At 44.3% G+C, this 15745-nt stretch overlaps 1 protein-coding gene across 1 annotated transcript in view; it reads left to right on the top strand.

Moving 5' to 3' along the window:
• Cecr2 (CECR2 histone acetyl-lysine reader) overlaps positions 1 to 15745 on the top strand; it is a 66843-nt gene that overhangs the window by 33939 nt on the left and 17159 nt on the right. The window contains exons 3-7 of the mRNA XM_090325328.1: positions 5148 to 5331; positions 7682 to 7821; positions 9552 to 9656; positions 11211 to 11260; positions 12459 to 12628. Of these exons, the coding sequence (XP_090181454.1) occupies positions 5148 to 5331; positions 7682 to 7821; positions 9552 to 9656; positions 11211 to 11260; positions 12459 to 12628 (649 nt within the window). The remainder of the gene's footprint in view (positions 1 to 5147; positions 5332 to 7681; positions 7822 to 9551; positions 9657 to 11210; positions 11261 to 12458; positions 12629 to 15745) is intronic.

Below are 15745 nucleotides of genomic sequence, written 5' to 3'. Positions count from 1 at the left end.
TTTGTTCTGCTTTTCACAAATCTGTGTCATTTACGTATAGTGTGACACCAACTACCACGCAAGTGTAGCATTTTTATCACTTCTTTATGCCTGTTTGTGTTTTTTGTTTGAAGTATTGCCTAACAAAACTGTAGAGTTTTCTGTATTTCTGCCACTTGTGTGTCTTCTGTTGTCCACATAGCCTGGTAACAAGAGCATAATTTGTTTGGAACCCTTGGGCTCTCAGATGCCATTATAACTGCCAAATAAGTAGCTCTCTAGTGTCTGTCTAGTGTTGGGAATTCAGCCTACCTTCAGACAGAAGTACGTCAGGTTAGAGCTGGTTTCTTGGTTTTGTTTCTGAGCCTGGGATGGCCTATGTTATCCAGGATAGCTGGACTGCAAGTCTCTGCCACCACACAACCACATCTGACACTTCCCTTATTTTGGAAAAGAGCCCTTATGTTTGGCAGCCTTTTCTTTCGTAGAGCCCTTGCCTAGCACGCAGGAGGCCCTAGGGTTTGTTGATTTCCTCTTGCTGCACAAATAAACACTCCCCCAAATTAGTGAAAAGTGGTGTGGTACTTCAGTGGTTGGGTTCTGAGGAAGGTCTCATGATTCTCTGGGCCTTTTATGGACTGTCAGAACCTGTGTCTATGCAAGAATTGCAGTTTTGTGATTGTTACTGTCTGGCTTGGTTGGAGTTCACAGCCGTGACGAGAAGGCCCAGGTCCTGAGACCTGTGGTTTCCCCTCAGAGCTGAGGGCAGGCCTCACGCCTGTGATCTTAGCTACTCGGGAAGCTGAGATCTGAGGATCATAATTCAAAGCCAGCCCAGGCAATAAAGAATGAGAGACTCTTTTCTCCAGTTAATCACTAGAAAAGGGGAAGTGGTGCTGTGGCTCACAGTGTAGGGCCATAGCCTTGAGCTGAAGACCTCAGGAACAGCACCCAGGTCTAGAGTTCAAGCCCCATGACCAACCAAGAAGAAGGGGGAAAAAAAAAAAAAGGAATGAAAACTGAGGACACATATAAATGGAAAACATACAAAGCATATTAACAGGATCCTCACACAATTCAGGAATGATATTATGTCTCCCAGATAGGGAGAAGAGTCTTATCGGGGTTCACATCTGTGGGCGATTAGCATCCCAGGGAGATTATGCGGGTCCAGCCCAAGAACGCTCAGTAGAGGAGGGGTCTGGGTTTATGCACTTTGAGAGGTGTGGGGGCTAGCTGCTTTGGACAGCCCTGAAGTGTCGTTTATCTCCTGTTCTCCAGGGTTGAGCATAGCTCTCCCCGCCTCGAGCCTGGGTCTTGAACTCAGGGCCTAGGCACTGTCCTTGGACTTTCCCAAGGCTAAAGCTTTACTACTTGAGCCACAGCATCATTTCCTGCTTTTTCTGTGTATGTGGTACCGAGGAATTGAACCCAGGGCTCCATGCATGCTAGGCGAGGCCACTTTTGTGTGTGGGTATGGTTTTGTGCCTGTGTACTGGTTTTGGGGCTTGGACTGAGGGTGTGGACACTGTCCGTTTGGCTTTTTTTTTTTTTTTTTTTTTTTTGCTCAAAGCTGCCTACATTTGAGCCACAGCTCTGCTTCTGGCTTTTTGGTGGTTATTGGTGGTTAATTTGGAGATGAGTTCCACAGACATTTCTGTCCAGGCTGGCTTTGAACCCGGAACATCAGATATCTCAGCCTCCCCTATAGCTAGGATCACAGGTGTTGAGCCACTGGCACCTGGCAGGCCAATGGCATGTAGTCATCCTCCTGCTCAGAAAACTAAAATTTTCCCATCTATCCAGAAAGTCGTGGGTCTCCCATGTAAGCCGCGTCTGGCTTCCAGGGGCCTCAGTAGTTTACCGAGCCCTGGTTAAACCACACGGTGTGCAGTCCAGCTCCCTTCATTCAATGTGATGTCTGTAAAAGTAGTCTTTGGGATTGTTATCAGTAATTTGTTTCTTTTGGCCAAGTGAAGGATTAAATTGTATCTAGTGGAGTATAAAATTCAAGTTGTTTAACTTTTCTAGGTGTTGATGGAGGCTTGTGTTGCTTTTAATTTGAGCTGTTATTAGGAGTAAAGCTACTGTGAATATTTGCATGCAAATGTTGTTTTAAGCATGTTTTCTTTGATCTTGAGAATTGCAGAATCGTATGGTAATGGTATTTTTTTTTTTTTTTGCCAATCCCGGGCTTGGGCTCAGAGCCTGAGCACAGTCCCTGGATTTTCTCAAGGCTAGGGCTCTACCACTTGAGCCACAGCATCACTTCTGGCTTTTTGATACGTATGTGGTACCGAGGAATCGAACCCGAGTCTTCGTGCATGCTAGGCAAGCACTCTACCACTAGGCCAAACTCCCGGGCCCTCGGTAATGGTATTTTAACTGCAATAAACTGCCAGATTTTTTTTCCAGAGCAGTTGTGGCATTTATATTTCGACAAGTGAAATAGGAGCAGTCTAGTTGGTCTGTGTGTTTGCCAACACGTGCTCTTTTAACTTTACTGAGCCTGTTGTCCTTAAGTTGTATTTAATTGGTATTTTCCTGATCACTCGTAAAGGTGGACATCATTATGTGCTTACTGCTAATTCATGTTCTTTTTCTGGTGAAATGTTTGCTCAGATCTTTTGATGTTTACCAGTTTCTAGATTCTTTATGCAGTCTGGATGTAGGTCCCTCGTTAGACACACAATGTCAGAATGTAAGCATTTGCTCCGAAGTAGGTATTTTCCATTTGTGTTTTTGAAGAACAAAAGGATTGAACTCATACTTATTAACTAGATGCTTATTCATTTGAGCCATGCCTCTGGCCCTGTGGTTTTTGAGATCTCACTGAGTAGCTCAGGCTGGCCTCGTTAAGACTGCTATGTTTGCATCTCAAATGTTAGGATTATAGGCTTGTAATATACCTGGCCAACTTTTATGGTTTTTGAACACTTTGCCAAATGTATTACTTTACATCCTGTCAGCAGTGTAAGAAAAAGAGCCTGACCAACACTTGTTATCTTTTTGAATATTATCCACCAGATGCTTCTGATTTACACTTCCAAAGTGACAGTTGATGGTCAAGGTCTCTGTATATGCTTCTTGCTCTCTTCATTCCTCTAATGCTTAATGCCTTCTGATATATCTTAATAAATTGTATCACTGTTTCCTAGGTTTGTGATCTGTCCTCCTATATATATGTACGTTGTATTGTAGAGCTAGAACCCTGAAATTACTCAGATATTGGGCTTCTTTACCACTTAAACTGTCATGACACTTGAGTCTTCATACATAACCACAAGTAGTATTTAGGGTCCCGTTTAGCTTCTTTTGGGAGGCTAAGGCAGGAAGATGGAGAGTCAAGGCTAGCCTTGGCTACGTTGTAAAGTTCTGTTTAAAAAACAAAACAAAACAAAAAACAATAGGGGCCGGGAGTTCAGCCTAGTGGTAGAGTGCTTGCCTAGCACACATGAAGACTCAGGTTCGATTCCTCGGTACCACATACATAGAAAACAGCCGAAAATGGTGCTGAGGCTCAAGTGGTAGAGCTCTAGCCTTGAGAAAGTCCAAGGATAGTGCTCAGGCCCTGAGCTTAAGCCCAGGACTAGCAAAACAAAAACAAAAACAAAAAAACACACAAAACAGTAGGGCCCAGGAGTTTGGCCTAGTGGTAGATTGCTTGCCCAGCATGCACGAAGACCTGGGTTCAATTCTTCAGTACCACATACCCATAGAAGAAAGCTGGAAGTGGTGCTGTGGCTCAGGTGGTAGAGCTCTTGCCTTGAGAAAGCCTGAGGACAGTGCTCAGGTCCTGAGTTCAAGATCCAGGACTGCCCCCCCCCCCCCCCAAAAAAAAAAAACCCAAAAACACCAACCAACCAAACAAAAAACAGCCAACAAAACAGTCAGGCACCAGTATCTCACGCCTGTAATCTCAGGATGCTGAGATCTGAGGATCACTGTTCAAAGCCAGTTCAGGCACAAAAGTTCATGAGACTCTTATCGTCTTATCTCCAGTGAACCACCAGAAAACAGGAAGTGGTGCTGTGGCACAAAGTGGTTAAAGCACTAGCCTTGAGCTGAAGATGAAGAGCTCAGGGACAGAGCCCCAGATTCATGGCTGCTTATCAAAATGTAGAATTTCTATTTAATCTCAACCAAGAAAAGGTAGGGTTACCATTCAAATTCTAGCCACAAATGGTTTAACTTGACATTGTGCTAATTCCCCTCCCCCTGGCCTTTTTTTTTGGGGGGGGGGGTCAGTCCTGGGGCTTCAACTCAGGGCCTAGGCACTGTCTTTGGGCTTTCTCAAAGCCAGTGCTCTGCCTCTTGAGCCATAGCACCACTTTCTGCTTTTTCTATGTATGTGGTACCAAGGAATCAAACGCAGGGCTTCATGCACACTAGGCAAGCACTCTGTTGTAGAGTATGGATTTTACAATAGTCACGTATTGTGGAATGCTCTCTAATCCTGAGACAGAGGCAGAGCCACGAGCCCCCAGCAATTCAAGATTAGTTTCTTCCACATATAGGACCTCGTGTTTTTAAGAAAAAGGGAAAAATAGGAAAAATAGTTTTTCATTGGATTAGCTGCTTGTAGCCAGAAGTTTTTCACCTTACCTCTTAACATGAAATATACTTAAATTTATACAATTTTTTTTGTGTATTAAGTCATAGACCCAATTTTGAAATGGGTATTTATATCATGTCTGTGAAGTTTATAGTTGTGCGAGCATAATGTGAAACCACTTTGTAATTTACCATTGACTGGCACATGCTGCCTGTGTTTTCAGTTTGTGAGAAACTCTTGGGATATGTTTATCTTCTTTAGGACTTCTTCTTTTTTTTTTTTTTTTTTTTGCCAGTCCTGGGCTTGAGCTCAGGGCCTGAGCACTGTCCTTGGGCTTTCTCAAGGCTAGAGCTCTACCACTGGAGCCTCAGCACCACTTCTGGCTTTTTTCTATGTATGTGGTACCGAGGAATCGAACCCGGGTCTTGATGCATGCTAGGCAAGTACTTTAATCACTATGCCAAACCCCCGGCCCTTTAGGGCTTCTTGTAGTTAGTTTGATATGTAAAGCAACGGCAGGGACTTTCAGATCCTACTTACTGTTGTGCATGCCAGCTCTCAAGCCTCAGAGCTGTTGTACATTAACGTGTTTTTGTTTGGGCTGTGTGGGTAGGCCCCAGACATTCCACAGCTACCTGGAGGACATTATCAACTACCGCTGGGAGCTTGAGGAGGGGAAACCCAACCCACTGAGAGAAGCCAGTTTCCAGGACCTGCCCCTCCGCACTCGCGTGGAGATTCTGCATCGCCTCTGTGACTACCGGCTGGATGCGGATGATGTCTTCGATCTACTCAAGGTGCTTCCCTGAAAGCCCTTTCTCTAGGGCAGTAGAGAGCCAGTACTTTGGAGTACATTGGAATTACAACGATGTTAAAGAGTACCTGTGGCTCTCACCTGTAATCCTGAACTCCTTTTAGGAGGCTAAGGTCTGAGGATCATGGTTCAAAGCTAGCTTGGCACAAAAATCTGTGAGACTCCTATCTCCAGTGAACCACCAGAAAACTGGAAGTGGCACTGTGGCTCAAGGATTAGAACGCTATCCTTGAGCTGAAGAGCTGAGGGACTGTGCCCAAACACAGAGTTCAAGCCCCATGAAGTTAAGAGGCCAGGGTTTGGTTTGTTTATGCTAATCTTTGTGCTCATATTTGATGATATTGACCACGCAACTATGTCAGTCTAGTGAAGGGAATGTTGAGATAGACATGTATGTGACAGTAGGTTATTGTGGTTTAATAGTTAGGTCATGTGCTGGTAGCTCAGGCCTGTAATCCTCGTTACTCAAGAGGAGGAGATATGAGGATCATTTGCTTGGGCAAATAGGAGATGTTCTTATCTCCAATTAACTAGTAAAAAGCCAGAAGGGGACTGTGGCTCAAGTGGTAGAACATACATGCTCACACTCTTTTCCTTTTCATATATTTGTCCCTGAGCTCTTCAGCTTAAGACTACCCTTGAGCCACAACACTACTTTTGGCTTTTTCTGCGTGTGTATACTGAGGCATCGAACCCAGTGCTTCGTGCATGCTATCACTAGACCACACTGCTGGCTAGCTACTGGTTCTTCTATCACACCAAACTGGACAAGACACTGAATTTTATTTCCCAAGTAAACTTTGAACATAATTGAAATGTGAATTGAAAACTTTTTGGGGGCTTGAAATCAGAGGCTAGACCCCATAGCCTTAGCTTTTTTAAAAGTTCAAGGCTAGTGCTCTGCTACTTCTAGTTCTTTAGGTGATTAGTGATAAGAGCCCTTGGGTCTTTCTACCTGTAAATAAGAGTCTCATGGATTTTTCTGTTGTGGCTACTTTTGAAATACCATCCTCACACCTCAGCTCCCTGAGTAGCTAGAATTATAGACATAAGCCACTGGTACCTGACAATTGCACCACCTTTTTTTTTTGCCAGTCCTGGGGCTTGAACGCAGGGCCTGGGCACTGTCTTTTGGACTCTTTTTGCTCAGGAATAACACTGTGCCTCTTGAGCCACAGTCCTCCTTCTGGCTTTTTCTGTGTATGCGATTCTGGGGAATTAAACCCAGGGCTTCGTGCATGCTAGGCAAGCACACTAAAACTAGGCCACGCTCCCAGCTCCTGAGCGGTTTTCTTGTTTGTGTTTTTGTTTTGCTCAAGGCTAGTGCTTTACCACTTGAGCCACAGCTCCCACCTCTGGCCTTTGGTGGTTAATTGGAGATAAGAGGCTCATGGATTTTTCCTTCCTGGGCTGTCTTTGACCCACGAACCTCAGATCTCAGCCTCCTGAGTAAGTAGTTAGGATGACAGGCCATGCCTGGCTGGCAGGCCAGTTTGTAATCCTGTCCGGATCATGACTAAATGTGTGAAGACTTTGTAGTCTAGCTCCTTTCTTGGTCACAGGATGAAATCATGCGTACTCTTGGTTAAGGACTCTGGTGGCAGTGGAAGGCCAGCACAGGTCAGACCCTGGAGTAAATTGGGAGTTGTTCTGCTGTACTGGAGCAGAAAGTTGCTGTGGCCATAGTAGATTGCACACGACAGAACCTTGAAACATCCTTGTGTGTGCCGGAGCCAGCCGGCAGCGAACCGGGATTCCTGACTTTGGGGGTGAAGACTGGGAAAAGAAACAGACAAGAAAAAGATGGGGTCAGGAGGACTCGAGCCTACGTCAGCAGCCCAAGACTCCAGCCTAAGGCTGTAGCCTTAAGACTGTAGCGCCCTTTTTATTTCAAGTTCCAACCTTAGATACTTTTCTTAAAACTAGGAAACTGCCAGGGGTTACATTCTTAGTACAAAACAGCAATCAAGTCTCAAATAGGTTAAATGAATGAGAAGCGATTGCCATAGCCCAAAGTCATGATAACAGCTTCCTTCCTTCCTTGTGTACTCAATTGTGCAGATCTGTGTACATACAAAATAACTAAATCCGACAGAACAGTCACCAGAATTCCCTTTGTCTCTTTTTTTGGCTGGGTAAGAGCAGTGGCTGGGGTAGAAAACATATCAGGCGTGTACGTATCTTGTTCTTCAAAGAAGGCCCCCAGCCCACTCGTGTTTTACCTGCCCAGATGGAAAATCACGTACTGCATTTGGGCACTTTGAAACTGTTATTTTCGTATTCTATTTATTTAGCTCACTGTTTTCCCCAACCCTCCTTTCTGTTCTGCCTAGGGTCTGGATGCAGACAGTCTCCGCGTGGAACCTCTGGGTGAGGACAACTCAGGGGCGCTCTACTGGTATTTCTACGGAACACGCATGTATAAAGAAGATCCGGTACAAGGACGGTCTAATGGAGAACTCTCCTTGAGCAGGTAAAGTCTTGAGTGTCAAGGCTGTCATAGCCACATGTAAAGATGTCCTAAAGTTAAATACACCAGTGTTGCATTGTAGCTTAAGCCGTACAGCACCTGTTTTGCAAATCCTAATGTCCTAGCTTTAAACCCTATTACCATTTTTTTTTTTTTTTTTGGTTTGTTGTGGGACTTGAACTCTGGACCTTGGGTGCTGTCCCTGAGCTTTTCAGTTCAAGGCTACTGCCCTACCCCTTGAGCCATAGCACCACTTCTGGTTTTCTGGTGGGTAATTGGAGAAGAGTCTCATGGACTTCCGTGTCCAGGCTGACCTTTGAACCGTGGTCCTCAGATCTCAGCCTCCTGAGTAGCTGGGATTATACTTATGAGCCACTGCTCCTGCTATGTATCAGAATTGTTGAAGGGAGTAATTTCATATAAAAATAGAAAAGGAGCAGATCACCAGTAGTTCACACCTCTGATCCTAGCTACTCAGGAGCCTGAGGTCTGAGGCTTGCAGTTTAAAGCTAGCCCAGGCAGAAGCTCAGGGCCAGGCCCTGTGCCCGGAGTTTAAACCCTAGGGTTGACACACAGAAAAGGAAATGTTTTATAGTCTCTGCCGCAAGGCCATGGTATAGGAGAATGCATGAAGTTGTAAGGTTCTTGAGGAATAGCGGTACCACACCACGGACTTGTTTAGCACGGCAAGATTTTCTTGGCACTTGCCTGTAATGCTTTTCATCTTGGATAGTCTCTTAGAAAAATGATAGATGATGCTTGATAGGTAAGCCTGCTAAATGCTTCCTGAATATGATAGGTTGTGCTGCCGTAGCTTTGCTCGTGTGTGTGTGTGTGTGTGTGTGTGTGTGTGTGTGTGTGTGTGTGTGTGTGTGTGTGTAGGGACTTATTGCTAGAAGCAATATATCCTATTAGGAGGTGTGAGGTGTTAGCACTTACATTTTTTTTTAAAGATTTTATTAACATTGATTTTTACATCATATTTCAAATGTCACGTTTAACAAGTATTCAGGAAGGGAATCTATATAGACTGGCACATAGATTTTAGAACATAATTAAAATCAACCTGAGGGTTTGTATGTCATAGATGCATATCAATATATGTCATAAAACATTATGTCTTACAGAGTATATAACCCACCACAGATCACTTAACATTTTAAAATTTATTTTTAATAGTTATACAAAGGGTTTCACTTCCTACATGTTGATCAGTGTCACCCCTTCCACCATTTCCCCCCATCTTTCCCTACTGGTCTTGTTTGTTTGGTGTGAGGCTTGAACTCGGGGCCTTTCCCTGGCCTTTTTCTGCTCCAGGCCAGTGTACTACCACTTGACTCAGAGCTCCCTTCCATCTTTTGGTTGGTTAATTGGAGCCTCAAAATGGGATCCTCAGATCTTAGCCTCCCGAGTAGCTAGGATGACAGGCAGGAGCCACTGCTGCCTGGCATTTTTATTGTTTAGCATTTTATGACTTATTAATAGTGTAAGATGTTATTTTTGGGGGGGTGCATTTTATTATTTATTTATTTTGTTACTCCTGGGGTCTGAGCTCTGGACCCGGGCACTGTCCCTAAGCTCTTCAGCTCAAGTCTGGCACTTAACCACCTGAACCACCGTGCCACGCCCAGTTTTCTGGTGGTTAAGTGGAGATAAGATAGTTATTAACAAAGTTCTACTTAACTCATCAGGTCCATGTTAGAACATTTCTGTTTAATGGTATTGTTTCTTAGGGAAAGTGAAAAGCAGAAAAATGTCTTAAGTGTTCCTGGAAAAACTGGAAAAAGAAGAGGAAGGCCCCCAAAACGGAAGAAACTACAAGAGGAGATAATCGTGAGGTAAGAAAGCCTGAGGTCCTTGACTTTGCGGGCCGGACCCACTTGATTTCTGTTCTTCCTTCTCCTCTGCCTTGTTTCTTGTATGGATGACAGGTACCTGGTTGGGCTATGGGGTCTGAGTTGAGGCCTTGTGCAATGCTGAATGTTGACTACGCAACCAGTTGTTTTGTGGAATGGTGGTTATACCTTCAATGAGGATTAAACTGAACGAGTCTGCACCTGGCAGTGTAATGAAGTAAAAATCATGCTTGACCCATAGTGTATGTTTGATAAGCATTAGTTTTACTAAATATTTTTAAAATTGTTTCAGCACTTCACCCCATCCCTGAAGCTGGATCAGGTTCACTCTGTGGTTAGTGATATGCTCTGGAGCTCTAGTTTAGTTGTATTTGTGACAAATGGCTTGCAGTCACTTGTCTGCACATACAGCATCTAGCCTCTATTCAGAAACTTTAAATTGCCTTCTCCATCTCCCTGTACCATTAAGGTACCATAGCATGTGTGGATTTATGCTGCCCTCTACTGGCACTTTTTATTTTTGCTGGTCCTGTGGTTTGAACTCTGGGGTCTGAATGTTGTCCCTGAGTTTTTGTGCTCATGGCTAGTGCTCTGCCACTTGAGCCACAGCTCCACTTCTCTTTTTTGGTGGTTAATTGAAGATCAGTGCCTCATGAACTTTCCCAAGCTAGCCCAGCATCATCAGATCTCAGCTTCCTGAGTAGCTCACATTTACAGGCATGAGCCACCATTCTACCTAACTCTGCTGAAACATTTTTTTATTTTTGCAGCTTTGTAGGTGCAAAGTTTTGGGGTTGCAGCTATGGCTTAATTGGTAGAACACTAGTCAATGAGAAAGCCTCAGGTACTAAGTTTATGTCTTGGTCTCTCAACAAAAAAAAAAAGGAAAAAAGTTAAGTGAAATTTCATTCCAGTTTTAAATTTTATTTAATTTAAAAATGTGTACATTTACTAGCCACATTCAGGTTTTTAATAGCCACAAATGGCTTCTGGCCATCTTACCATACAGCCCAGGGCAGAAAACACTTTTATGACCAACTATGCTGCTAAAATTGCTTACAAAGAAATAATCTGTAATTCCTTTTTAGGGAAGTGGTTAGCGATTGTGATCTTATGCTGTTGTGCGTTTTGTAATTTAATCTCATGTTCTGGTGGGTTAGGAACTGTTTAACAGCCTCCACTTCAGCAAAGTAGGTTTCCTGAGAGAGGTCTCATGATGCCAGCTCTTGAAAAGAGACAGTTCACCTTCACAGTCCATATCCTGAGCCTCTTCACACATCTCCAGTGTCTCCCTGAGGCAGGAAGAGGGGCATTGAGTCCTTAGTGCTTTCCGGACACTTGACTGTTAGTAGCACTTAATAACTTGTGTGTCATCCCTTCGGTGGTGTATCTGCTCTACCCTGCTTTTCCTTTCTTCCTGCCTTCTTCACATACTTTCCCCCAGAATGGGGACTCTATGAAGAGAAAAAGAATGTATCAAGCAATGTTGCATTCCCCCCCACCTTTAATATGCCTTGTTATTTTCCTATGTTTCAGTGAAAAGCAAGAAGAAAACTCTTTAGCATCAGAGACACAGTCTAGAAATGGTAATGACCTTTGTTGGTCTCCCTCCCTCCCTCCCTCCCTCCCTCCCTTCCTCCCTCGCTCCCTTTTTTCTTCCCTCCCTCCTTCCCTTCCACGCCCAATCCTGTTCATCATTTTTTGTCACATGCCTACTTCCCCAGTCAAGGTGGTTTATCAAATGCCAGCACCAGAGCTCTTTGCAAGCATCCTGTAGCCTCACAGGTATAAGATTCTTAGACATCCCAGTGGCCAGCAGCTTCTCTTTGTATTGTCAGGGCTCTAAAGCACACTGCTTTCCTGCTTTCCTGTTTGTTTGTTTTGGTTTGGTTTGGGTTTTTTTTTTTGCCAGTCCTGGGCCTTAAACTCAGGGCCTGGGCACTCTCTTTGGACTTTCAAGGCTAGAGCTCCACCACTTGAGCCACAGCACCATTTCTGTCTTTTTTCTGTGTATGTGGTACCGAGGAATTGAGCCCAGGTTTTCATGCATGCTAGGCAAGCACTCTACCACTAGGCTAAACCTGCGGCCCTTTCCTGCTTAGGTTTTAACTCTGGTGTCTAACTAGCAACAATTTGGGGGGAAATAGTTGATAGTATGAATGATGCAGAGGCATACGTTTTTCTAAAGGCCCAAATTCTGAATCTTTTCTTTTTTAAAAGAAAAGTAAGCACATTTTTTGCATTTCTAGGTATTAAACTCCTTAAAGTCACAGTAAGTAGGTTTATGTTTTCTCTAGACATTCTTTTAGTTGTATTAAGTAACAGGAAGGTGAAAAGTGTACATTGTCTTCTGGGCCTGGTGATAACCCTATAACCCCACATTTGGAGGCTACAGATCTGTCTCAGTGGTTCAAGAGCACCCAAAAGAAAGAAAAAGAAAATCCTGGCGGTGTGGGTGGGGGCCGTCCATGTCTTACGCCTGTAATCCTAGGTACTCAGGAAGGTGAGATCTTAGGGTCCTAGTTGAAAGTTAGTATGGGCAGGAAAGCCTGTGAAACTTGGATCCAATCAACCACCAAAAGGCTGGAGGTAGAGCTGTGTCTCAAGTAGTAGAGCAGAGCCCAACAGCTGAATCCAAGCCTTGGACTGGCACTCCTTCCTTGCCTTTCTCTTTCCCTCCCTTTCTCTCTTCCCTGATGTCTCCTTTCAGTCATGGCCCAAGGCAGTAAGCAGGGAAAAAAATGACCTGGTGGGAATTATTTTAATGAATCCATCCTTTTGAAGGGTCCCACAGACCTGGTCAAGGCACATGGTGGCTCCTGTGCCAAACAGAGGAAGAATGGAGACAGGTTACTGAGAGTTTTCGAGAGAGGACCTCCCTCCGAGAGCGGCAGCTCTACAAGCTCCTCAGCGAGGACTTTCTGCCCGAGATCTGCAACATGATCGCCCAAAAGGTAGGTCTTCTATGGACAGATTCCACACTGCAGTAATAGGAAAGAGAAACGTGGGTGGATAATACGGTCTTACCACTCCATGTGTATGTACAAAAATGCAACCAACACGCTTGAGATGAGTAGGGGTCCTGTCATTTGGGAAGGGAGAATGATAGGAGGAGGTGACCTTTAAGGTGCATTGTATACAAAATGCACATGTTAACTGAAACTCCTTATACGACTGTTGAACACAGGGGGAAGATTTTTCTTTTTAAGGGCTGGAAATGCAGCTTAGTCGTTGAGTGGGTATCTAACATGCATGAAGCCCTGGGTTTGATTCAATCCCACATACATAGAAAAAGCTGGAAGTAGAGCTGTGGATCAAGTGAAGCACTAGCCTTGACAAAAGAAGCTCAGGGACAGTGGCCAGGCCCTGAGTTCAAGCCTCAGGACTAGGGGAAGGGGGAATATTGGTTTTTTAAGGGAGGAACTGGGCACTGGTGGCTTATACATCCTATAAATGCCTATAAATCCTAGCTGTTCAGAAAGTTGCAATCTGAGGATGGAGGTTTGAAGAAAGTCCACAAAGAAAAGTCCATGAGACTCTTTATCTCCAGTAAACAACTCAGAAAGAAAGTGGTGCTGTGGCTCAAGTGGTAAAGCAAAAGAAGCTTTCGGGGCCAGGAGTTTGGCCTAGTAGTAGAGTGCTTGCCTAGCATGTACAAAGACCAGGGTTCGGTTCCTCGGTACTCCATACATAGAAAAAAGCTGGAAGTGGTGCAGTGGCTCAAGTGGTAGAGAGCTAGCCTTGAGGAAAAGCCCAAGGACAGTGCTCAGGCCCTGAGTTCAAGCCCAGGACTGGCGGGGGGTGGGGGTCTCATGGACAGCACCCAGACCCTGACTTTAAGCTCAAGGACTGGTGCAAAAAAAAAAAAAAAAAAGAAAGAAAGAAAGAGGGAAGAGATAAAATAATGAGTCTTTGCTTCAAAAAGTCTTGCCTATGAAATTAGGATGAAATATTACAAAGCTGGGCACCTGTGTCTCCTAGTTACTCAGAGGCTGAGATCTGAGGATTGTAGTTCAAAGCCAGCCCAGGCACGAAAGTCATTGAGACTCCAGAAAACTGGAAGTGACACTGTGGCTTAAGTGGCAGAGTGCTATCCTTGAGCTGAAGAGCTCAGGGACAGTGCCCAGGCCCAGAGTTCAAGCCCATGCTGACCCCTCCAAACCCCCCCCCCCCCAAAAAAGATGAAATACTAATTAACTTAAAGATTCTACTTTTTTTTTTTTTTTGGCCTGGCGTGGTGGCTCACACTCATCCTAGCTACTCAGGAGGCTGAGATCTGAAGATCAAGGTTCAAAGCCAGCCCAGGCCCAAAATGACCTGAGACTCTTATCTCCAATGAATCTCTAGAAAACGGCAAGTGGGGCTTGGCTCAAGGGTAGGGCGGCAGCCATAAAAAAGCTCTACTTTTTGGTTTTCAAGTGTGCAAAAGATGTTCCTTTCATTGAAAAAAATAAACCTGGAAAAGCAGATGCAAGTTTAATAGGTGTTTATGTGAATAAACTGCAGTAAACTCCTGCCTGAATAGGGTCTTACAGCCTATAATTAGTGAGTAATAATTGAAGAATACATATTTTAAAAAATCTTTGCTTTATCTGACCATGGGCTCGCCATCCCCCTTCTTTTTCTTTTATCTAAGACCTGAACTCAAACTCAGTACCTGATGTTTCGCTCACTGGCTGGCACTCTACCAACTGAGCCACACCCACGGGCTCGTGCACCTGTGTGTGTGTGTTTATGTGTATTGGAGCTTGAACTCAAGGCCTGCCTGCTGCCCCCATCTCCCCCCCTCTCCCCAGGTTAATGCTCTACCTCTTGAGCCACAGCTCCACTTCTGGGTTTTTGGTGGTGAATTAACAATAAGAGTCTCAGCTTTTGTGCCTCGGCTCGCTTGGAACCATGATCCTCAGAACAGTTTAAAACCATGCAAAAGGAAGGAAGGCACTGAGACTGGGTTAGGGGATGGGGATAGGGAGATTTTCTCCAGAGTTACTTGAATCATGCTCCCTTTCTCCCTGTGGTGGCCACCCCCCGGATTTCTGAGGCTCGTGTCAGTTTTCCCACTCTCAGTGCGCTGTCTTCATTGGAAGGCTGGTGGGTATTAAACAGAAGAGCTCGCATTAGTGTACATACCACTCAGTAGACACTGAATTCCATGTATTGTTAGGTGATGATGGTGGATAATTGATGAAAAATCATGGTTGGAAAGTAACTCCACATTTCTTGACAAAATAAATCAATCCCTGGAGGTATGTTAGTAAACTGGAAAGAATTAAGGAGGTAAGGCCTTTGAGCATATAACAATGTTAGTGATACAGAAAGTAGTATTTACTCTAAAAGTTGTGTTTTGGACAGCTCTTAAACATTAGAACCTTCAATAAATTGGTTTAGACTGTGTACACAAAAGGTGATTAATGAATGTGGGGACACTCCTTTGTCAAGAATAGATGGTTCTTAGTCACCCTTTGGTGTCACAAAGTTGGAGTAAAGCTGCTTTCGGCTTAGCATGGTACACTTTCCTTTGGAAAGTAGTTCTGTGCTAAGTCTATGTTTACAGTTTTGAGAGATCTTCTGTTTATGTCTTGAACTTCATTAACAGCTAGGGTGGCTTTTGTGGAAAAGCATTTAGAGAGGGAAGAAAGCTCCAACACTTTTGATCTTGTGATTGAATTTCTACCGGGGCAGAACCTCGTCTTTGACCCATGGCTCATGCCTCCATGGCTTTGCAGCGTGTTTAAACCATATGAACGATTGCTCACTGTTAATCTTTCTTCGTTCTTTGATGACTTCCCTCATTTATACTTCAAGAATTCCTGAAAGGAAGATCGAGATTCTGCAGTGTGTCCTGTGTTTGTTGTGTTGGTGGACCGTCTTACCCAGGGCTCTTGTATTGCTTTTTTGTAGTGGGATCTACAGTGGTGTGCGGTGAGGCTCAGGCCACAGAATTTCATGAGTTGCACGTATGTGCTGGTGCACTTGGCCATCAGAGGAGCTGCCTACGTTTATTTAGGTCATTCTCAGAACTCTTTCTTTGACATCTTCCAAGGTGGTCACTTTCAGGCCAGCTGTTTTTT

This window comes from Megascapheus bottae, chromosome 37 (genome assembly GCF_031878675.1).
Source record: "Megascapheus bottae isolate mThoBot1 chromosome 37, mThoBot2.hap1, whole genome shotgun sequence".
Classification (NCBI taxonomy): domain Eukaryota; kingdom Metazoa; phylum Chordata; class Mammalia; order Rodentia; family Geomyidae; genus Megascapheus; species Megascapheus bottae.
This window is presented reverse-complemented; position numbering and strand designations above follow the sequence as displayed.